The 22,836-nt window shown below is 62.0% G+C and overlaps 3 protein-coding genes across 3 annotated transcripts in view; 1 reads left to right on the top strand and 2 right to left on the bottom strand.

Moving 5' to 3' along the window:
• TOP6BL (TOP6B like initiator of meiotic double strand breaks) overlaps positions 1-22,836 on the bottom strand; it is a 133,144-nt gene that overhangs the window by 63,602 nt on the left and 46,706 nt on the right. The window lies entirely within an intron of this gene.
• LOC149860510 (uncharacterized) lies at positions 13-5,138 on the bottom strand. Its single transcript, XM_090051511.1, has 4 exons — positions 5,118-5,138; positions 2,450-2,583; positions 348-816; positions 13-263 (listed from the first exon to the last, which is right to left on the bottom strand). Exons 1-4 carry the CDS (start codon positions 5,136-5,138, stop codon positions 63-65), a joined length of 825 nt encoding a protein of 274 aa, XP_089907637.1. The 3' UTR covers positions 13-62.
• Positions 1,680-22,738, top strand: EHD1 (EH domain containing 1). Its single transcript, XM_090055060.1, has 6 exons — positions 1,680-1,748; positions 5,550-5,967; positions 9,993-10,090; positions 18,374-18,786; positions 19,237-19,398; positions 20,458-22,738. The coding sequence occupies exons 2-6, from the start codon at positions 5,564-5,566 to the stop codon at positions 20,980-20,982; spliced, it is 1,602 nt and encodes a 533-aa protein (XP_089911186.1). The 5' UTR covers positions 1,680-1,748; positions 5,550-5,563; the 3' UTR covers positions 20,983-22,738.

Genomic DNA, 22,836 nt, shown 5'->3' with positions numbered 1-22,836 from the left:
GCAACGCTTCGGTTTGGGGTGCCCGTCTGTCCGCCCACGCCCCGGGCTCCGCGCTTTATTGGCTACTCGGGCTCCAGCTCGTAGACGGTGACGCGCAGGCGGCCCAGGTCCCAGCCGGCGGGCTGCGGCTCCCGCTCCGGCTCCCGCGCCCGCTCCCGCCGCAGCTCGGCCAGGCAGGCGCGCAGGTCGCGCTCCACGCGGGCCCGCGCGCCGCGCCCGCGCCCGCGCCCCGCCAGCCCCGAGCGGCGCTCCAGCGCGCCGGCCTGCGGGGGAGCGGCGCGCGGTGAGGCGCAGGGGCGGCGCGGGCTCGGGGCCGGGGGCCCCCCCCGGCCGCCCCCGGGCCCCACCGTCTCGCCGCCTTCCTCCTCCTCCTCCTCCTCGTCCCCGTCCGCCGTGACCGCGGCCCGCAGGGCGCCGCAGGCCAGGGCCAGGAGCAGGCCGCAGGCCAGCGCGGCCGCCGCGAGGCTGCCGCCGCCCTCGGGCGCCCCCGCCCGCGCCCGCGCCCGCCGCTGCGCCTCGCACGGCCCCGCCGCGCCCCCCAGGCCCAGCGCCGCGCAGGCCAGCAGCCAGCGCGCCAGGCCCCGCGCCGCCACCATGGCCGCCGCCCCCGACCGCGCCGCCGTGACGCCACCGCCCTGGCGGGAGGCGGGGCATCCCCACTGTGACGCCACTGCTCCCGCTGGGCTTCTGCTAGGGGGAGGGCGCGGGCCCACTGTGACGTCACTGCCTTTTCTGGAGGCGGGGGGAAGGGCCACGCACACGGTGACATCGCTGCTCCGGCTGGGGTTGGCCAAACCTGCTGTGACGTCACTGGCCCTGCAAGGGGGGGGGTAATCCTGATAACCGCGCACCTGCGACCCCGGCTCTGATGTCACTGCCCTGTCAGGAGGTGGCCACACCCCCCGTGATGTCACTGCTTCGGCTGGGGGGGCCACCCCCGCTGTGATGTCATCGTGCAGTGCTTGGGGAGGGGTGGCGGGGCATGTGGGGGACGGGCTAGAGCCGGGGGGCTGGGAGACGGGGGCAGGGTCCACGCCCACCCCCCCGGGCCCAGGTGCCGGCTCCAGACAGGGAGCGACGGCAGAAAGCCCAGGCCCCCGGGCCGGCAGCACGACCCCCGGCCCCCCGGAGCTGGAGAGACCCAGGGAGACTGACCCCCACCTGCTCCCAGCCCCCAGCCCGTGCTAACCCCCCATCCCCCGCTCTTGTCCATGGTGGGTCCCTGCTCTCACCCCCAGCCCCCACGGCCCTCCCAGCGCTGGAGGGAACCCGCCCCCTGCTTTACCTTTCCCCCAACCCCGCCTTGCGAGGGTTAAACATTAACCCCCAAGAGGCAGGGTCAAAGTCACAAGGGGGGAGAGGGTGGGGCAGAAGGGAGCAGGGTCCAGTGGTTAGAGCAGGCACCGGGAGCCGGACTCCTGGGCTCCCTCCAGCTCCGGGGGGGCTTGGGGGTGAGAGCAGGGGAGGCCAGGGGCCGGAGCCGGGCTCTCTCGGCTTGGGAAGAGGGGTGACAGCAGGGGGCTGCGAGCCGGGATGCCTGGGTCCTGCCCCGCTCCGGGAGGGGAGTGGGGACCATCAGGAACCCGATGCCGGGTGGGGGGGCCCCATCCTGCCCCTCCCTGGGGTAGGGGGCAGGCAGCTGCTCTTTGCATCTTGCATCCTTATCGCCTCCTCACAGTCGGGTGATCAGGAACCGCCACAGGCCTGGCCTGGACAGACGGACACACAGACTGCTGGGGGACTTGCTGGTAAGGACTCCCCCCCGCAGCAGGGTCAGGGGATGCAGCTAGTTCTGGGGTGGAACAAAGGTGTGCAGCTGGGTCCTGGGCCCCACTGAGCCCCCAGGTACGAGCCTGGCCCAGCGCTGGGGGGCGGGGGCTGGAAGCTCTGACACCGCAGGGCCGGCTGGGAGTGGGGCAGGGGGACCCCGGACGCCTGGGCTCTCCCAGCGCTGGGGGTGGAAGCCAGGGCGCCTGGGTTCGGTTGTCTCCTCCTGCCTGCACCCAGGCGGGGATCTGGGCTCAGTTCAGTGAGGGGGAAGGTCCCAATGGGGACTCTGCCCCGCAGCAGAGCAGGGCCACCTGGGGCGGGGGCATGGGTGGTCTCCCATCCACACCCCAACCCCCCCTAGGCCTGCTTGGCTTCCCAGAGGCATCAGGGCCTGCTTGGGCACAGCACCCCTTGCTGGCTGCCCCCAGCTCTCCCAGCGCCCCCCCGCCGGGGTCAGAGTCCCTTTACAGCCGCGTGTTATTGCCTAGCTGGGCTGGTGCCTGCCTGTGCCAGTGCCAGGGGGCAGAGTTCACCCCCCCAGCTGCCTGCAGCCCTGCCAGGGCCCCATCAGTTGCCCCAGCCCAGGGCTCCCAGAGCGGCTGCCCCTGTTCTACTCTGCTGCAGACGTGTCCCAGCCCACCCCCCACCCCAGAGGCGGTTGCATCCCAGGAAGACTGACTTTGTTTCCTTCCTCCCGCTGGTGCTGAATGTGTCCAGGGGCGTCAGGATTGGGGCCCCAGAGCTGGTGTCCATCCGCTGTAACAGCAACTCCATGTGGGAGGGGTCCGTGGTCCCCGTGGGACTGCTGTTATTCTGGACGGGCACCGAGACCGGCGGACAGATGGACACAGACAGACAGACAGATTGGGCGGGGGGGGAGGGGGCTGCTGGGGTTAGGCACGAGGGGCTGGCTGGCTGCTACCATATTGCCCCTAGAAGTGCCACCCCCTCAGCAGGCAGGTAGAGGTCAGGGTGGGTGAGGTTGGGGAGGGGGTTGGGAGGGTTGTTACAGTAATGCCTGTAAGAAAGCACCTGTCTGATCGCAGGTGGGAAAGGGCAGGTGGTACCATAATGCTTTAAGGAAAGCATCTGGCTGATATGAGGTGGGGATGGGACAGTGCTACCATAATGCCTGTAAGGAAGTACCTGCCTGATGTCATATGAAGGCTAGGGCAGGTGCTACTGTAATGCCACCATGAACACCTAACCCATACAGGGTCTCCCCAGTTGCAGTCTCCAATGGCCATAATGCTCCTAAAAGCATTGCCCCCGCTCCCATGATGGATCTCCAGCCTTTTTTGGAGCAGAGCATAATTTCAGGGGGTGGGGGGTAATACCATAGCACTCCTAATATGGGTGCATGCCCTACACCAGCTGAGAACATTCACCCCGTCATAGGAGCCCCCTTAAAAGTTCTACCATAATACTCCTGGTGTTGTGCATGTCCTCGCGAGCTCAGCTGAGCCGCACTGTAATACAAGAGCACTCCGGGGGGTCCCCGTTCTGGGTCAAGCTGGGGGTGGGGGACCCCAGCCAGCTCCCTCACTAGGTGCTTTGCTATGAGGATTTGGGCGGGGGGGCAGCTCTGGGACACTGTGTCTTTAAAGCCTCTGTATGTGGGATGGGGGAGGCAGCCCCCAGCCCCCCAGATTGCGTGCATGGGGCTATGACCTATGGATTGACAGCCAGTATCTGAGCCTCGCCCTGGCTGTCTGTTCTATAGGGCATAGGACTGGGCGCACCTGTGGCGGGGGGCAGGGCTTGAAGGAAGGGGCAATAAACTGATTTCCCAGCAGCTGTGTCCTCTGTTGACCCCAGGGAGGGGGGGCAGGGGCAGATTCATACCAGGAACTCAGAGGCCTCCAGCTGTTATGGGGATTCCCAGGGCCCCCCAGATCAACTCTGAGGCCATGGGGGAAGGCGTCTGGGCTCCCAGTGCCCTGCTCTCCCCCCCAGCCCCACTCCCCTCCCAGGGCTGGAGAGACTCAGGTGTCCGGGCTCCCAGCCCCCCCCACTAAACCCCACCGGCTCAGAGCCCCCCAGTGTCTCTGCTCCACCCAGCGCTGAGCTCACAGCCTGGAGCAGCTGGTGGGAAGCGGTCAGGGGCTGCCGGCCTCACCCAGTGCGGACGCCTGGGTCCTCTCCAGCCCGGGGAGGGGCAAGCGGGGGGCTGGGAGCCGGACGCCTGGGCTCTCTATAAATACCGCCCTGCCCAGTGCCCCCCCAGGGCATGGGAACTGCCTCGCAGCTTCCCCAACCCCTTCCCTGGGGGGTTAGAGCGGAGCCGAGCCCCCTGCCAGCCCATGCCCAGCTGTGGGGGCCCCTCCCTGGTTTCCACCCGCTCCCCTGCCTCCGGAGCCAGCTGGGAGGGGCAGAAAGTCTCCGCGGCCTTTGGGGAGAACTGTATTTGGGCAGCAACGGGGCTGCCTGGCTCCCGCCTCTAGGATTTCACAGGGGAGGGGGTGTTAGGATGGCCTCTTCCCTTCCAGGCCCCTTTGCTGGGGTTGCCGACATGGATTTACACCCCAGGCCCAGCCAGCCCCGTTCGCCCCCTCCCCTGCCCCCAGAGCGCTGGAAGACGGGGAGCTGGAATGCAGCTGGCTCTGGGGTGGGAGGTGTCAGCTGCCGAGTGGAACAGACACTGCTGGCTCTGGGGGTGTCAGGTTTGGGGGGACAGGGCCCCGAGTTGAGATGTGGCCAGCTGAAGTGGGGGGGCGGGGGGGTCAGGACAGGGGCTTCTACCTCACAGTGATGCCTCCCAGAGCCTTGCTGACCTCACGTGTGACACACGCGTGTTCCGGGGGGGGCACAAAGAGCAGCCATGGAGGCAGGCAGCTCAGGTGAGGGATGGGGGGTCTCTAGACACCCCCTTCAGTGTTCCCCTCCTCCCACCCCCTTCCCTGGGGGCTGCTGGGCCCAGCCAGCCCTGCACCCCCCTCCCTGCCCCCTGGATATCCCTTCTCGGGGGCTGGGGCCAGCCGTGCAGGATGATCTGTGGGCTGCAGGGGGCGGGGAGACCCAGGCTCAGTATGGGGTGGGATGTAGGGGCTGGGGGAGGCCGAGGTCACATGGTCACAGTGAGGGGTACCATTTTGGGCACGGGGTCAAAGGTCGGGGTGACTGCAGGGAGCAGGGTCAGGTGAGATCTGGAGTCAGGGCTGATTAAAGGGGCATGGGGGCAGGGACCCAGGGCCAGAGTGGGCCGAGATTTGGGGCACCGGGGTCAAAGAGCGGCGGGGGCGTGGCCAGGCCCCCCGTGGCGCCCGGGGCCGGTCCAGCAAGCCCTCCCCATGCCTCTCCTCGCGCCACGACTTTTGCCCCGGTAACTGTCATGGCGCGAGCCCCACTCGCGCCTCGCTAGCCGTCATGGCGGCGCCCCCCCGCCCCTCTCGCTGTCATGGCAACCGCACGACACTGCCCACTTCCCTCCTCGCTTCCGGCTCAGCGAAAGCAGCGTGGGGCCAAGCTTCGTTAGGGCGGCCTCAGCGGCACCCAATCAGCGCCGTGAGGGGCGTGGCTACGGCGGCTATAAAAGGCGGCGGGGCGCGTTGGGTTCCTCACTCCACGGGCAGTGGTGGAAGGGGGTGGGGTTAGTGCGCTCCTCCTACCCCACTATACCGCTCCCTCCCCGCCTATACCGCGGTCTAGCCTCCCCCGATTTTTTTTAAGGGTCCCCCACCCATTTATTGCCCCCCAGTTCTTTGGGGGTGCATCATCCTCCCCATCTGTTTCTCCCCCTCATTGTGGGGGGTGCGTGTTCTGCCCCCACCTCCTTGCAGTGGGCCTTGCAGCCATGTTCAGCTGGGTGAACAAGGACTCCCGGCGGCGGAAGGAGCCCGAGCTCTTCCGCACGGTCTCGGAGGGCTTGAAGCACCTCTATGCCACCAAGCTGCTGCCCTTGGAGGAGCATTACCGCTTCCACGACTTCCACTCGCCCGCCCTGGAGCCGGCCGACTGGGACAACAAGCCCATGGTGCTGCTGGTGGGCCAGTACAGCACGGGGAAGACCACCTTCATCCGCCACCTCCTGGAGCAGGACTTCCCCGGCATGCGCATCGGGCCCGAGCCCACCACGGACTCCTTCATCGCCGTCATGGGGGGCGAGACGGAGGGCGTCGTCCCCGGGAACGCCCTGGTGGTGGACCCCCGCAGGCCCTTCCGGAAGCTCAACGCCTTTGGGAACGCCTTCCTCAATCGGTAAGCGCGCGCTCGCCTCGCCCGGCCGTTGGGTTGCCGCGGGAGGTGGTTGGCCATGAGGTTGGGTCTTTGCTTCGTTGCTGAGCTCCCTAGTGCGCGGAGCCGTGTGGGGCTGGCCGGGGGGTGGTTGCCTGGAAGTCTAGTGTCTTCTCTCATGGAGCGGTGGGCCTGTGTTGGCTGGTGATGGGACGAGTCCACTCCCACCTCCTCGGCCTCGGGGGCGGGTCTTTCCCCAGTACTTGCCCCCTCCGGCGCGGTGGGGCCGTGTTGGGTTGGCCTGGTAGATGCCGGCTGGTCGGGAGGCTGGTGTCGCCTTCTGTCACTGCGCGGGGTGGCGCCGTGTCGGCGCGGGATGGGAAGAGTTGGTCTGCTCCAACCTCTCCAGCCTTGAAGGGGGCTCCTTGCGCAGCGCGGGGGGAGGGCCCGGCCGTGGTGGAGGTGCACTGGGGTACGAGAGTTGGTTGGCTAGAGCTTGTTGCCCCCCAAGTCTGAAATGTGACTCCTTCCTCCCTTGCTTGGATCCCTGGTTGGATGAGACCATGTTGGGTTGAGATGAAGGTCTGGTTGGTCCCTTCCTGTGCAACTCCCCAGCTCCGAGGCTGGGTCTTTTCCCCCATTGGAGAGACCCCCTTGGCCCGCTGGGGTCCATGGACATGGGAGCTTCAGCCATGCACAGTAGGTGGGGGCCTAGCTGAGTCATCACTGTCATTGGGTTGCACCGAGCCCCGCTAGCTGGTGCCGCCTTCAGTGACCAAGACCCCCGGGCTGGCGAGGCCATGGTGGGTTGGAGGAATTTGGTGGTCGTTGCCTTCCTGGCACGGGGAGTCTCCTCTGGGGGGACCCCCGTGGCTCGTGTCGGCCCCAGGAGCCGCTGGCTGCAGGTGCTGGGTCCTTCTCCCAGGCTGTGGTGGCCGCAGGCATGTGCTACCCATGTTCCCTGTATCGGGCTGGGTTTGGAGGGGGGCTTTGCCAACCCCCAGCTGTGAGCAGGGTCCCAGGTGTGAACCCCACCCCGTGGTGGTACTCTGGGCTCTCCCATGGGCCCCCCAAGCCCCCCCAGGCTCCTTCTGGTGGAAATAGTGGGGGACACACCAAGTCAGCCCCCACCTTGCTAAATCAGTAGCAGTTAGCTCCCTGTGCTGACCCTTGTCCCCTGTCCAGCAAGGCACTGCCGGGGTGGGAAGGAGTCTCTCGGAGTTTAGGAGGTGTCCTATTGATCGCTCCCCACCCAGTAACCCGAGACTGGGCCCAGTGCCTTCCACACCCTCCTTACTGGGTGGATCTCTTCTCCTAAGGGTGGAATTGGGTTCCTCCCTCCAGGCTGGGGGGGGGGGGGGGGGGTTTCCAGACCTTCCCATCAGTGCGGGATTGACAACCGGCCCCTGGGATTCCCCTGGCCTCCAGCTCCCGCCAGGTGGAAGGCGCTGGGCTGGGCTGGGGCAGGGTTACGGTTACTTCTCTTCCCCCCTGCTTTTAAATATGACCAAGCAGATCCAACTGGGGCCTGGGGGGAATACGAGGGTGCTTGGGGGTGTCTTCCCCCCATCCCTGATGTGGGGGTGGGGGGGCCTCTGAGACGCCTCAAAAAAGGATCTAGAGCCCAGCTGGAAATCCCCTAGTAGATCCCAGCTGGGGATGGGACGGAGGAGTCCTGCTGTGCCCCCATCCTCCACGACCCTGTCCAGTGCAGAGCACCTGCCAGAAGCACCAGCCTCGCCTGATCCCTAGTTTTTAAGCCAGGGGGTGGGTGAGGCTGGAGCCTTTCGGTGGGGGGCCAGGCTAAGTTTGAAGTTGGAGGCTGGGAGGGGGGAAGGCAGGTGAGAGGTGAAGCCTGATCCCCAGCCCTGATGCTGCGTGCGTGGGGGGGAGGGGGTCTTCTTCCCCCAGGCAGGGATGTAGCTGGGAGTGTTACCCTCTGGTACTGAAATTTTCCTCTGCCCTGGAGGGGGAAATGGGGATTCACCCAGCCCTAGGGCGGGGCAGCCAGCCCTGTGACTGAGGCCTCACCCATCTCTCTGCTTTGCTGGAAGGGAGGCTGTCCTGCAGCCCAGCCCAGCCCCTGGGCTGTATATAGCTGTAACCCAGGACAGCTGGCCTGTGGCCTCCCAGGCCAGAGCGGAGCTGGGGGCCCCGGCTTAGCTGGCTGGGAGCTGCTCCACGCCCTGCCTGGGAGTCTGCGCGGGTGCATGGTGCTGTACGTTTGCATAGCATCCTTCCTGGCTAATAGTTGAGGGGCTTGAGCCCTGAACTTGAGGCTTCAGGTTTGGGGGTGGGGGCTCTCTGCATCTGTTCCCACCCCTTATCTCTGCCCCATGGCTCCAGGGCAGATCCCTGGCCCCCGGGAGCCCTTCTCAGACTTCCTCCTCCAGCTGCTGCGGCCCCCCCCTTCCCTGGAAGAAAACCCCTTGCATTCCAGCCGTGCCTGGCTGCTGACTCCCTCCGTCCTGGTCCTGGGCGCGGGATGAGGGAAGCCCTTGGATAAGGCCCTGCCTCTCGCTTTTGTCCAGGAGCCACTGGGCAGCGCTTCCAGCCTACAGATAACCCGCCGGCCTCTGGCGGGGGAGAATCCAGGCCTAGCAGTGCCTGGGGGTATTTCCCAGGCATCTGGATTTTGCTGATTGCCCCCGCCCATTTCTGCTCCACGGGTCAGGAGTCTCTTAGGAGTGTTGGTCTAAGGACATGGGCAGAAAAAGGTCTTTGTGTAGATGTGATTGCATCTTCTGTTAGACCAACTAAACACTTGGAAAGGATTGTTCTTTGCAAGCTTCTTCAGGCACTGAGAGAGTCTGTCGGGGGGAGGGGGGTGTTAAGCCTCCCACCCTGGCGCTGGGCTGCAAACAGTGACTGGGCTGTGCCAGTGCTCCTGCTGGGACTCAAACCCCCAAGTCCTGGCTAGGGGGTCTTGCCCCACTGCCCCGGGTCACCCCAGCACTGCCTTGGGGTCGGGAAGGAATTTCCCCCTGTGTTTGGCCTGGGGGGGTGGGGGTGCTGCCTTTCGCTGTAACAGGGGCCCATCCTCTATTTGGGCTCCCTGAGCGTCTCCTAATCTGTTGTAACAGCAGGACGTTGGCTGCTGCAATCCCCCGGCAGGTCAGGGGTGATGTCTGGGGTTGCCAGTGGTTTTGCGAAGAGCTTTAGATGATGGGTGTACGGGCTGGTTTGGACGGGGCTGATCCTGCCTCAGGCAGGGGGTTGGACTGGCTGTGGCATCTGGAGCTCGCTGCCGGTCTCGTTCCCCCTGACTTCTCTGTGTCCGGCTTGCAGAAAGAAAGGGCGGGAGCGCGGGTGCCATAAAGAAGAGGCAAGGCACTTTCTTCTCTTTCCCGCTGCAGCGAGGAGGGCGCGGAGCAGCAGCTGGAAGCTGCAGCCGTGGATGTTTAGATTGGATCTGGTGGGGGGGCCCGGGGGCAAGAGGTTAAGCTTCCCTCCAAAGCATTGGGTGCTGGCTGTAGCCCAGGCTGGGGGTGGCAACTGGGGGTCTTGCCCCTCCACCGGGCTCAGGCTGATTAGGGTCAGGAAGGAGTTTTATCCCGTGTTCACTGTACAGGGGAACGTTTCCCCCCCCATGTTCCTGCCAGCTGGGGGGTTTCTAAGCACTGCAGGGGGGTAGGGCATAATAGGAAGCCCCTTCTTGGTACCTACCCTGGGTCCCAGGGACTGGCTTCTCCCTTTGAGGGAGAAGCCATCCATTTCTCAGGTGGGGGAAACTGAGGCACAGAAGCCTGATGCCTCCCAGATCCTTTGGAGGGGCTGGTTTGGGGGAGGTCATAGGGAGCTTCTTCCTGGAATCCGCCCTAGGTCCTTGTGACTGGCTTTAGGGAGAGGCAGCCCATTTTGCTGGTGGGGGAAACTGAGGCACAGCAGCATGACATTAGGAAGGGGCTGTGGTTTGAACCTGGGTTCAAGGGATTCAAACCCAGGTCAAATGGGAGGTCTTAGGCTGGTCTCCCTGCCCCCCCTTCCCCCCTCCGTCCCCTGGTAGGGAGTGGGGTCCCACCCACTAACCCATGTCCTGTCTCCCATAGGTTCATGTGTGCTCAGCTGCCCAATCCGGTCTTAGAAAGCATCAGCATCATCGACACGCCCGGCATCCTGTCGGGCGAGAAGCAGCGAATCAGCAGAGGTAACAGGCACCAATGGGTGCATTTGCCCCCCGCTCCCTTCCCCCTTCCGGATAGACCTAGATGCAGGTGGGTGTCCCAACTACCGTATTGCCCAGTATACCACATGTCCATCCTTAAAACTAGCAACTGGAAATTAGAGTGCACATTATAACCAAGGAAATACGGTCACGGCCGCGGAAGGAAAGCTGTAGCCAGGGCTTCCCAGCTGCTGGCTGTGGGTCTCTTCTCCCCCCCCGCGCCCCTTTCCAGGAGAGGGTTTCCAGGAAAGAGTTCTTCTTTCTCCTCCCCCCGGCCAGAAGGAAGGAAAAGAGGTGCATGTTCAATTGGGGAGGCGTGTTCTGTACTAGGAAATGTGGTAATTGGTCTGGATTTCGGCACCCTGCAGCTGGGATCTGAAGCCAGTTGAACCCGGGGTGGGGGCTTGCTGGGCTGGGACTCGGACCCCGGGTCCTCTCCCTGGCTGTGATGGTGAGCTGCTTCCCTGTGCCTCAGTTTCCCCCCACCAGTGGCTGTGAGTCTGGCCGGTGCCCTGTGCTACGGAGGCTGCCTGGCCGGTGGCAGGACACCTGGGTTCTTTCCCACCCCCCTGCCCCCATCCCTGTTGCATCCTGGGCTCGGGTTATCCCCCCTGCGCCCCCATCCCCGTGTTGTACGAAGCCGGCGGGGGGGTCCATCTGTCTCTGTCCCCCGCACTAGCACAGAGCTTCTCCAGGCAGCTGTGTCTTCAGAGGGGCGCAGCGCAGACCCGGTTTGTTGGCCTAACCCGGCCCCTTAGCCCTCTCCTCCCTGGTGGAAAACCCAGGTGATCGGGCTGGAGCTGGGCTCCGTGTAACGAGCCGCGTGTTGTCTCGGCAGGCGTCTATGTGGACAGGGATCCCAGGACCAGCTTCAGGGGAGAGGGCCACCTTCAAATCAGGGGCTTTACAGATCAAGGGGGGCTCTATAGGATAGCAACCCCCAGCCCCCCCTGGGCTGGTGAAGGCTGTGATCTTGGCCTGGATCTCACCACCCACTTAAAGCTGAGTTGTGGCCTCTCGCCACAGCCTTTTGGGCCAGTGTGAGAAGATATCCCCCTTCTCTCCACCCCCGAGACCAGGCGGGGGTCCGCTTCTGCCCTATCACGGAGATGGGTCTAGGCCCCAGACCTCACAACTGCATTTAGTGTTACCCCTGAGGTGACTCTGGGGACTTTTTTTTTATCCAGAGAAGCTAAAGCAAGTCCCTCTGATCTGTGCACAGGTTTCCTGGGATATTACCCGTCGGGCAGTGTTACCAAGAGCAGCGGGGAATAGACACCCTCCTGACCGGGGTAGGCCGTGTGGCGAGGACTCGGGGGCCCTAGGAATCTGTCCTTGCCATCGGAGGCAAGTTCCAGACTCCCTCCCCTCTGCCTTGGCGTGGAGGAGGTTTTAATACAGTTCGGGTGTCTGTGTTCCCGCCCGTTCCTCGGAGCAGGGAAACTGAGTCACAGCATGTGACCGTTCGCCTGTTTCTCGGAGCCAACAGTCTTGGCCAATGGAGCAGAGAAACTGAGTCGCAACCTGTGCCCATCCGCCCATTTCTCTGAGGGAACGATCTCTTGGCCTGTGGGGTAGGGAGGAGGGCAACTGAATCATGGCCTGTGACTGTGGGCCCATTGCTCTGAGCGAATATCTCTTGGTCAGTGGAGCAGGGGAACTGAGTCGCAACCTGGGGTTGCCTTATTGGCATATTGGCTGAGGGTGGAGGGGGGTCATAGGCAGCCCCTTCCTGGTACCCTAGGTCCCAATGATTGGCTTTAGCTTGGGAGGGGGAGGCATCCCATTTCTCAGGTGAGGGAAACTGAGGCACAGCAGCCTGATGCTTGGGAAGGGGCTGGGGTTTGAACCTGGGTCCAGGGATTCCAACCCCGGTCAAGTGGGAGGCGACCCTGGGGTTGCCTTATTGGCTCTGGGTGTGATCCCTGGCCTGTGCATCTTGGCTCCCTCGAAGCCGTCCCTCACCCTGTGCTGTCTCTCGCATGCTGATCGCCGTGGCCCCTGTCCCACGTTACACGCATCTCACAATGCCCCAGTGACCGGCGCGATAAATCTAGTCTGACTGCATGCGCAAAGAAGCGATTGCACAAGTCACTGGTGAATCGCACCCTAAATTTAGACTGTCCCCCACATGCAGAGGAATTATCACGCCATAAAAGTGACTCTCCAGCTACAGAAATGGCTATCTAGCCACAATGTGAGCGCTGGAAGACATGTAGACCAGGTTCTTCGGGTAAATCTGGTATCTTTTATTATATATGAAGATGCGGATGAACTCCGTAGCTGGTTGCCATCCAGCTTTCTCTGGGACGCGTGGCTGGGCCCCGTGACTCGGACCGAACTACTCCTGGGAGCAGAGGAGCTGGGAGGAGGGCGGTAGCAACTCAGCCAGCCCAGCAGAAAGGAGCGGTTGTAGCCTTTTGTGCCTATGTAAGGAGATGATTTTTTTCCCCCTTCTTCCTACCCCGGAGACCTGCTCCGTCACAGATCAGCCTCTCCAGCCTGTATTCCCTCTGTAGCAAACAGCGGAAGGAAAAAAATCCTCATTTTCCCTTCTGCATGACGTTACCTTTTCCAGTCCCGCTGCTGGTATGTGATTGTGTGTGTGTATGTGTCCTCCCCCCTCCCAAAACCCTCAGGAAACTGCTCCCAGAGATAAGCCCGAGCGATGGCTTGAATCCAAGGGAGAGACCCTGCAATGGGAGCGTCTCTCCCTGCCTTCCTGCTGCCAGGCTCGCGGCTGGGAAAGGGGTAGCATTCATTTGCTTCCCAGAAAGCCAAGAGGCATTTGAAAACCTCTTGAGCTTGCTGGCCGGGGTGTGGGCCAGCAGGGATGGAGAAGGGATTAGTTTAATATTCAGCCAGGAGAGCTCTTTGGGCATGGTCTAGACGCGTGATCCTGCCCTCTGGGAGGTCTGGAGGTGCCCCTTTGAGAAAATGTCAGCGTTTAGCCTTTTCACTTGATTTTTGACTCTAGAAAAATAACGGGGGTGGGGGGTTATTGTAAAGAGCTCAAAGACTCTGAACGGGTCAGATTTGGCTTTTCGGATACTCTGGAGTCCTTTTATTTTGAAGTCCTTGGTTTATCTCTCTCATTAAAAGCCCCTCACCGGGGTCACCCCCTTCCCCTGTTTCATAGACGTTGGGGGCTGGAAGGGACCGACGGCCCAGCCCCCTGCGCTTGGGCGGGAAAGACCGCCGCGATTCTTTTATCTGGAGAAGTACAAGGGGAAACTTTTAGGAAATCCAGGTTGGGAGGGACCTCGGGAGGTCATTGAGGCTGACGCTTTGCTCCCACCAGGCTGAGGAGAACGTCCCAGCCAAGGCTTTTTCTGCCCGGGGTCTGGGTATCTCCAAGGTTGCAGATCCCACCAGCTCTCTGAGCAGCTTGTTCCAGTGCTTCACTGCCCTTTCATAACAGGTTTTTTTTTTTTTTTTCTAATTCAACCTCAAGTTCCCTTGCTGCAGCTGGAGCCCATTGCTCCTTGTCCTGTCATCTGCCCCCACTGAGACCAGCCCAGCTCCATCCTCTTTGGACCCACCCTGCAGGGAGGTGACGGCTGCTGTTCAGTCCCCCTCCGTCTTCTCTTCTGCAGACTCAGTCAGCCCAGTTCCCTCAGCCTCTCCTCCTCAGTCCTGTCCCCCAGCCCCAGTGCCGTTTTCATTGCCTTCCACTGGACTCTCTCCGATGCATCCACATCCATTCTGTCATGGGAGCCCACAGCTGGATACAGGACTCCAGATGTGGCCTCCCCAAATAAAGGATAAGAGCCTCGGCCCTCGGCCCATTGGCAGCGCTCCTCCCAGTGCAGCCCCGGGTGCCGGGAGCCTTCTTGGCAGCCAGGGCACACCGCTGGCTCCTGTTCTGCTTCACGTCCCCTGTCCCCCCAGGTCCTTTTCTCCAGCCGGTCAGGACGGGAGAGTCCCCTGCCCGGGGCCAAGTGCAGGACTTGCACTCGTCCTTGTTGAACTTCAGGAGATTTCTTTTGGCCCAGTCCTGCAATGTGTCCAGGTCTACCTGAACCCTGGGGTTGCCTTATCTAGGACTCCCCACAGCTTGGTGTCCTCTGCAGACTTGCTGAGGGTGCCCCCATCCTGCCGTCCAGACGGCTGGAGGCCAGGCACACCTTGCTCTCGGAGCAGGGAGGCTGGGCTGGAGCCTAGGGGAGTTGCGGGCTCTCCCTCCCTGGCGATCGAGAAGGGGGTGGGCAGCCGCCGGGCGGGGATGAGCTGGGTGCACTAGGTGATCTCCCAGGCTTCTGGGCTTTGCTGATTCCCCTCCTACCCCCTTGTTTCCTGAGTCGGGGGGGTTAAGGCTCCCTCCAAGGCATTCGGTGCTGGCTGCAGCCCAGGCTGGACCAGTGCTTCTGCTGGGACTCGACCCTGAAGGCTCCTGGCCTGAGGGTCTTGCCTCTCCATGCAAGGCTACATTTGGGGTCAGGAGCAAATCTTACACCATGCTCAGACCTGGGGGGGGGGTGCCATCCTCTTTAGCAGGGGCACGGCCTCTCCCTGGGGTCTCTGGAGCATCTCTTAGCCTCTTTTTGCCGAAGAGGGCGGATGAGGCATGGTTTGGATAGGGCTGCTCTGGGGGCTGGACTAGATGGGGCCTCTGCGGGTCCCTTCCAGCCCCACTTCTCTGATTCTTAGTGAGGCCGCGGTTTATTGAGCTATTGGCGCTCAGATAAAAATGACCTTCAGCGGATCTGTATGGCAGAGACGACTTCAATATAGCTGAGGGCTTATAGAGTCTGTAGGTCTGTCTATAGGGCTCATCTCCAGACACCTACATCTGGGCGCTCTCTGGACCTGGCTTTTCCCCACCTCCAGGAAGAGACTGGGATCACTGGTGCAATTTAGGGGTGCTGTGCAGTTTTGGGGAGGCTGATGCGCTTGCTGATGGGGTGGGGAGCTCAGAGCCCCCCAGCACTTAGCAGAGACTGGAGGGGGGGATGGGGGGGTTGGAGCTGGACAGTGGTCCGACCTGGGATGGTGCCTGTGGGTAGGAACAGGCGTCCCATAGCCACCCTGCGTTCAATGCTGCCATCCCGAAATGAGCACAGCCGGACGTTGCAATATGCTGGGATAATCTGGAACTGCCTCTCCTCCACTTCTCCTTGGGCTTTATCCCGGGACAGCGGCTATGGAGGTCTGAATGATTGCAGTGTTGCCCTGGGCATATAGGAATTGGGGGAGAGGCTGCTTTGCCCTCCCCGCTCCCCCTGCAGATGCATGTGATGGGGGATCAGTCCAGCTCTGAATTTTGTAGGGCACAGAGGAGATTTCCTCCCTTTCCCCTCCCCCCGCCAAGTTTGGCTGCCAGAGATCTTCCCGGTACCCCACACCCCACCACCACTGCAGTCCTGGCCTTGCCAGGCAGAGAAGCAGCCGGGGGGAAAGTTTCCTCTTAGCTTCCTGGCCACAACTTCCCTCTTCCCCTACCCTTAAAGGGGAAGCTCAGGGCCACTGGGGAACCCCCCCTTCCCCCCCTAATAATGAGGCTTTGTCCTGGGCAGTTTTCCCATTCCTCTAGGTTCAAAGACTGGCTTGGCTGGTCTCGGACGCCTGGCTTCCTTCCCTGGAGGTGCCTGTTTTGGGGGGGCAAAGCTTGGGGTGTTTTAAGGGCACCAGGTGAGGCTGCAAGAGACTCTGGCTTTGAGCGAATGGCAAAGGAGGCTTCAAACCCATCCCCCCTTCCCCATCTGGGGTGGGCCTGGAGGCTCACGGGATTCCCGGTGGCTGAGTTACGGGGCTTCGCTCCACCCGTCGAGCCGGGGTCATCTGTCGGGGCCGTGTTCCCTGGGGGCGGGGGCATGGGGCAGATCCCGGTGCTGGGAAGGCAGTGGAGACCAGTGGTTAGAGCAGAGCAGTGAGGGGCGACCGGGGCAGAGCACAGGCATCTGGGAGTCCAGCCCTGAGCTGTCCAGGAGCTGGGAGCATGCCTGGGAGGGCGTTAAAGTTACCCTGGGTTAACTGCAGTGTCCAGCGCTATCCTGGGGCAAATAGATTAGGGGCTGTTGCCACCCTGCCCCATGGAGGCGCAGTGATATCATAGCGCCGCGGTTGCGTCTGGCCCAGATCTGGGGTATCTGTGCATCGAGGACTGCCAGGGTCTTCTGTGCCTCAGTGCCCCCGGCACTGGGTAGGAAGGATGCGCCTGGGGCTGGAGGAGAGTGGGTGCGTGGGTGGGGGTCAGGTGTTCCCAGCTGCGTGCGACACTAGGGCTCTAACATGTGCAAGGCATGAGAGGGGGTCTTTGCCTTGGCAGGTCAGGTGGGGAAACTGAGGCAGGAAAGCCCCTCTTTCCCAGCCAAGCAGGGAATAAGGAACCCAGACATTCAAGTTGGTGACCTCCTGCCCTGAAGTTGCCCGGGGTGCTCGGCTCGGTTCCCTGAAGGGCGTGCGACTTCCTCATTTCACGGGTTGAGGCGGTCACTTCCCTGCAGCTTGGGCTTGTGAAATGGGTTTTGCAATCGGTGTGAGGCCGGGGCAGGGGCTGGGACCCAGCTCATACTCTGTGGGAAGATTTACTCCCCCGAGATCCACAATTGCACCCCCACCCCAGCTGGATCCACCCTCCTACCCCCCCATCTGGGCTAGATGACCTCCGGGGGTCCCTTCCAGCCCCCCACTTCTCTATGATTTTGATGTGAGCCCAGCCTACTGGGACAAAGCAATCCCTCCCACCCGCAGGACTCTGGATTTTGGGTGGGAGGGAGATGCATGTCATATACAAGAAGTATGGTAAAGGCCCATGCTAGCCCCCTTTTGGTTGGGAATAAGGTGTGTGTTGTACATGAGAAATACTGTAAATGCCCCATAACACCACCTCTTAGCTATGTCTTCACAGTGGGACTGGCGTGGCTTGCAGAGGGGGAAGAGGTGGCTCTCATACATGGGGAAATAGGGTAACTGCCACATACCACCCCCCATTTTAGGTGGGGAAAATGGTGCACATTGTACATGAGGAAATATGGTAATTGCTCCCATCTGCCTTCCCCAGGCAACAACTTTGGGGTGGTGCTGGAGTGGCTCCCGGAGGGGGGAAAGGTGTATGTTGTACATGAGAAATTGGGTAAATGCCCCATACTACCCCCCTCCATCCTCCAGGCATTTATTGTATTTCTCATGTGTGACATGCACCTTTTTCCACCCCCACCCAAAAGCAGGGGAGCTAGTACGGGGCATTTACCATAATCTCACATATGCTGTGCACCTTTCTCCTCCACAAGCCACTCCAAAGGTACATATCATAGGAGAAATATGGTAAACTCCCAATACCTCCCCTATCATCCAGGCATTTACCGCATTTCTCGCATAAAACACACAATTTCCCCCCCCCACACACACACAAAAAGGGGGTGATATGCAGCATTTACCATAATTTCTTATGTATGATGCACACCTTTTTTTGCTCCCCCTGAACATGAGAAATATGGTACCCCTTCCATGTTCCAGGCTGCTTTGGGGTGGTGCTGAAATGGTTGCAAACGGGGTGGGGGTTGACATACGTTGTATGAGAAATATGGTAAATGCCCCATACCACCCCCATCTACCTGGCATTTACCTATTTCTCATACAAGGTGTACCTCCCCCCACCAAAGAGGGTGGGGGGTAGTATGGGATGTTTGTAACTTCTAGTGTATAACATGCACCTATCTTCCCCATTCAAAAGGGGGGGGGGTGGCATGGGGTATTTACCATAATTTGTCACACATAACACACAACTCCACGAATGTGAGAAATACAATAAATGTCCCCTAAGGACTGCCCCCCCCCACCCCCCACCAGGCATTTCCCATAGTTCTCACAATGCACACCTTTTTCTCTGCCCAAAAGGGAGTGGTGGTGGTATGGGGCATTTACCATAATTTCTCATGTACAATGCACAACTTCTCCCCCACTCCCCCCCAACCATGAGAGAGATAAAGGCCCCATCCCACCCCCCAGTCCTCCAGGCCTTTACCTTAATTTCTCCCACACAATGTGCACTCTTCCCTCACCAGAAGGGGGTGGGGTATAGTATGGGATAGTTAGCATAATTTCTCATGTATAGCATGCCCCATCCCTCCCGCTGTTCTCCAGGCCTTGACTGTAATTTATCACATACAACATGCACCTTTTCTCTGCCCAAAAGGGTGCTGGTACGAGGTGGTCACCATAGCTGCCCATGTATGACATGCACCTTTCTGCCACCCTGAAGGGAGGCATTTACCGTAACTTACCATGTATAACACACACCTTTTCCCCGCTCCCGTGCCCCAGGCTATGACTTTGCGGCGGTGCTGGAGTGGTTTGCAGAGCGGGTGGACCGCATCGTCCTCCTCTTCGATGCCCACAAGCTGGACATCTCGGATGAGTTCTCGGAGGTGATCAAGGGCCTGCGGCACCACGAGGACAAGATGCGGGTGGTGCTGAACAAGGCAGACCAGATCGGGACACAGCAGTTGATGCGGGTGTATGGTGCCCTCATGTGGTCGCTGGGCAAGATTGTGGATGCCCCTGAGGTCGTGCGCGTCTACATCGGCTCCTTTTGGGCCCAGCCCCTGCTGGTGGCCGACAACCGGCGCCTCTTCGAGGCCGAGGAGCTCGACCTCTTCCGCGACATCCAGGCCCTGCCCCGCAACGCCGCCCTGCGCAAGCTCAACGACCTCATCAAGAGGGCGCGGCTGGCCAAGGTGTGGGAGGAGCTTGAAATGATTATGGAGAGTGGGAGAGGCTTGGTGGGGGTTCTAGGGGGGGCTTAAAAGGATTATGGGGGGGGTGAGAGAGGCTTAAATATTGTAAGGGGCCTTATAGGGGTAGGGGGAGCTGAGGGGGGATCCAAGTGATTTTCATAGACATTAGGGCTGGAAGGGACCTCGGGAGATCGAGTCCAGCCCCCTGCCCGAAGTGAGAGCGGCCTGTGAGCCACTCTGTGCTGGGTGGGGAATACTGGGGGGACTGGGGACCAGGACGCCTGGGCTCCCTCCTCTGTCCTGGGAGGCAAAGGGGATGCCGAGGGGTGGACCCAGGATTTATGGGTTCTCTGATTTTGGGGGGCTGGGGGGAGCAGGAAGGGGCTGAGAGTCCGGACACCTGGGTTCTCCCCAGCCCCTGCAACCCGGGCCTGTCCCTGTCACCCCCAGGTCCACGCCTACATCATCTCGGCGCTGAAGAAGGAGATGCCCGTGTTCGGCAAGGACAGCAAGAAGAAGGAGCTGGTGGCCAACCTGAGCGACATCTATGCCCGCATCGAGAAGGAGCAGCAGATCCCTGCCGGGGACTTCCCCGACCTCCGCAAGATGCAGGTGGGGGACAAGGGCACTGGGGTCTGTCTGGGGCTGTGGGGTGGGAGCCCAGATGCCTGGGTTCTCTCCAGCTTTGGGAGAGGAGTGGGGGTGCACAGGTGGCCTGGACCTGGGCCCTCCAGCTGGTGGGGGAGTGGGGGCACCCCCGCCCCAGAATCAGCCGCAACTTTGCCCCCTAGGCACAGTTCCTAACCCACAAGGCCGGACGCCTGGGCTCCCTCCAGCTCTGGGCTCCAAGCCCCTTCTGTTCTCACCCCCAGCCCTGCGGGGGCAGTGGGGGCTCGTTCTCTCCAGACCTCTGGGGTTGCCTCATGCCCCTCCTAGAGCTAGGGAGACCCCAGGTATCCAGCCCCACTCCCCTCCCAGACCCACCCCCCCCAGCTGCTGAGCCCTGCTTGTGTGGGTCACCCGTCTCCTGGGGGGAGGGAGGAGGACTCCAGGCCCCGGGCCGGCCGCAGCCCCCAGCTGAGCTGAGTCAGGGGAAGCTGGAGGGGAAGAGAACGAAGCGTGTTCTTTTCCCATAACAGGGAGGAAGTGGGGGCTGGGGGCCCCGAAGCTGGGGTTCCCCTTGGGTTGGCTGCCGATGGGAAGGGGGGTTGTGAGGGCGGGGGCTGGGAGCCCCGACACCTGGGCCCCCCCCCCAGAGCCAGGAGAGGAGGGGGGGCGCGCGAGCGAGAGCCGGGGGCTGGGAGCACGGCTGCCTCGGGATCGGTGCCTGAGAGCAGGGAGCTTGCGCTCTTCCCAGGCCCCCTGGTCCGTGCTGCTGCCGGCACCCTGCACGCCAGAAGCAGCCGCAACTTCACCTCCCCTCCCTCCAGCACCACTCCACTCCTGGGGTGAGTCCCTCTGCTGGAGGGGGCCCATGACCCGCAGACTCTGCTTCTCTTTCCCTTCTCCCATGTTGAATCATGTCCTATACTGACACCCCCACCCCAGAATCCGCCGCAATTTCACCCCCTGAGCACAGATCCCAGCCCCACTGGCTCCTAATGGGGGTGAATCCCCCGCACCTCCCGCAGTACAGTCCCCGTGACCCACAGCCTCTCCTTCCTCCCCCAGGAACTGCTGCTGAGCCAGGACTTCGGCAAGTTCCCGTCCCCCAAGCCGCGCCTCCTGGAGGCCGTGGACTCCATGCTGGCCCACGACATCGCCCGCCTCATGGAGCTGGTGAGGCAGGAGGAGGCCCAGGCGCCCACGGCCAACGTGCGGGGCGGCGCCTTCGAGGGGGCGGCCGACGGCCCCTTCGGGCTGGGCTATGGCGAGGGGGCCGGCGAGGGGGCCGACGAGCCCGAGTGGGTGGTGGCCCGGGACAAGCCCAGCTACGACGAGGTCTTCTACAGCCTGGGCCCCGTCCAGGGCAAGCTGACGGGGGCCGCGGCCAAGCGGGAGATGGTCAAGTCCAAGCTGCCCAACACGGTGCTGGGCCGGATCTGGAAGCTGGCCGACGTGGACCGCGACGGGCTGCTGGACGCCGAGGAGTTCGCGCTGGCCAACCACCTCATCCGCGTCAAGCTGGAGGGCCACGAGCTGCCCGCCGAGCTGCCCTCGCACCTGGTGCCGCCCTCCAAGCGCCGGCCCGAGTGACTGGGGGCCCCGCGGCCCCGCTCTGGACTCTAGTAACATGGGGCTGCTGGCCGCCTTGCCTCCGTGTGCTTCGGGGAAGGGGGGGCCCCTCAACCTCAGGGATTTGGGTGCTTCCCTGCTCCTCTTGACCTCTGCCTTGGGGTGTTTGGGCACCTGGAGGCTCCTCTTGTTGTTGTCCTCTGGGATTTGGGCCCCCTGTCCCCCCCCTTGTCCTTGGTCTCAGCGGTTTGGGTACCTACCTGTTTCTCTCAACTTCTAGCTTACGGTAGTGGGGTCCCCCTGTGGTCCCCTTGACCTCTGGCTGTGGGATTTGGGCACCTCCCCCTACTTTCCTTGTCCTTCTGTTTCAGGGATTTGGGTACCCCCTCCTCTGAACCTCTGGCTTGGGGTATTAGGGTGCCCCCATGATCCTCTTGACCTCTGGTTTTGGGATATGGTTGCCCCTCTGCTCCCATTGTCATCTGGCTCTGGGATTTGGGCACCCCCCCTACTTTCCTTGACCTCTGGCTTGGGGTATTGGGGTGCCCTCTATGCCCCTCATCCTTAGGGGGGTGCCCAAATCCAATACTAATTCCCTCAAACCGAGCCAGAGTAGTGAGGGTGCCCCATCCTCTCATCCTCTGGCTCAGAGGATTTAAGTGCCCCCATACTTCGTTTGAACTCTGCCTGAGGGTATTGGGGCAGCCCCTCTCTCCCGGGGTGTTTGTGGAGGGTCACCACCTGGTCTGTGCCAGGGTGACTGAGAGCTCCCTCTATTGGTCTTGGGGATTTAGGCCCCCCCATACTCCCCTCAACCTCTGCTTGTGGGATTTAGGAGTCCCTGGTCTCTTGGGGTGCTTGGGGGTGTCCTGCAGTCTGTGCTGGGGTGAATAAGGCCCTTCATCCATCTTGGGGATTTTGGTACCCCCACACTTGCCAAGATGGGGTATTAGGGGTATTGGTGCCCTCTCTTCCGCTAGTGTCTGGGGGGTTTGCAGGTGTTCAAATGCCCCAGCACAGGTAGGGGAAGTCCCTTGGCCTGTCTTGGGGGATTTAGGCGCTCTACTTCCACCTGCCCTGTCTTTCCTCTGCTCTGCCAAGAGATATTTGGGGGACGGGGAGTCCCTGTCCATCTTAGGGGCACTTGAGTCCTCCTGGGGGCTGTCTGCCTTCTTGTCTGTCCTGGGGGGGCATTGAGGGGTGCCCCCATCTCTCCTGGGCATGTTGGGGGGCAGCTGTGTAATTGGTGCTGGTGTCTTGCCCCCCACTAGGAACAAAGCACTGGAGTTTGGGGGTGGGGGTCTAGTGGAGGCCCATCCCACACCCCCTTTAGCTGCCCTTAAGGTGGGTGTGGGCTGGTGTGATCTCCCAGCACCCTCTTCTTACCCCCTCCTCTTAAAGGAGACACTGGCCTACCCACCCAGGGCCTCCTGCCCCCACAGTCCCTGGTGGGGTATGGAGGGGTTCTAGGCTGAATTTGGGGCCTAGACCCCCCACTAGCCAAGCCGGATACCCCCAAGATGCTGGGGGGCAGGTCCCCTGCAGGTGAGGGGCACTAGGTATTTCTAGCTGAGTATGGGGGGGCCTGTGCCCCACTTGGGGGGGGGGGGTCCTGGGGCTGCTGGCAGAGCTGGGCTACTTCATACACTTCCTAGGGCAGGAGGCAGGGGGGCCACAGGCTTGGGGCAGTTGCGGGTTGGGGCTCTGGGGCAGGGGCAGAAGGGCCTGAGGCACCCAGGTGTCCTGCCCAGGGGCATCGGCCATGACGGTTCTGTTCTAGCTCATTAAAGGATTGAGTGACAAGTTCTGCACCGGGGTGTCTGCTGTGGTCTTCGGGGGCTTGTTACGAGGGTGGCAGTGGGCATGGTGGGGTGG

Source organism: Crocodylus siamensis, chromosome 6, assembly GCF_052110815.1.
Source record: "Crocodylus siamensis isolate JL-2025a chromosome 6, ASM5211081v1, whole genome shotgun sequence".
In the NCBI taxonomy this organism is placed as follows: Eukaryota; Metazoa; Chordata; order Crocodylia; family Crocodylidae; genus Crocodylus; species Crocodylus siamensis.
This window is presented reverse-complemented; position numbering and strand designations above follow the sequence as displayed.

Bases quoted from the DNA above. Each gene is read 5' to 3' on its own strand.
- EHD1 (XM_090055060.1), top strand. From the start codon at position 5,564: ATGTTCAGCTGGGTGAACAAGGACTCCCGGCGGCGGAAGGAGCCCGAG. The intron at 10,091-18,373 runs GTAACAGGCACC...CCCGTGCCCCAG, and splicing joins GAAGCAGCGAATCAGCAGAG to GCTATGACTTTGCGGCGGTG. The intron at 19,399-20,457 runs GTGGGGGACAAG...TTCCTCCCCCAG, and splicing joins CCGACCTCCGCAAGATGCAG to GAACTGCTGCTGAGCCAGGA.
- LOC149860510 (XM_090051511.1), bottom strand. From the start codon at position 5,138: ATGACGGCTAGCGAGGCGCGA. The intron at 817-2,449 runs GTCAGTCTTCCT...CCCCCCTTGCAG, and splicing joins AGCGGGAGGAAGGAAACAAA to GGCCAGTGACGTCACAGCAG. The intron at 264-347 runs GTGGGGCCCGGG...GCTCCCCCGCAG, and splicing joins AGGAGGAAGGCGGCGAGACG to GCCGGCGCGCTGGAGCGCCG.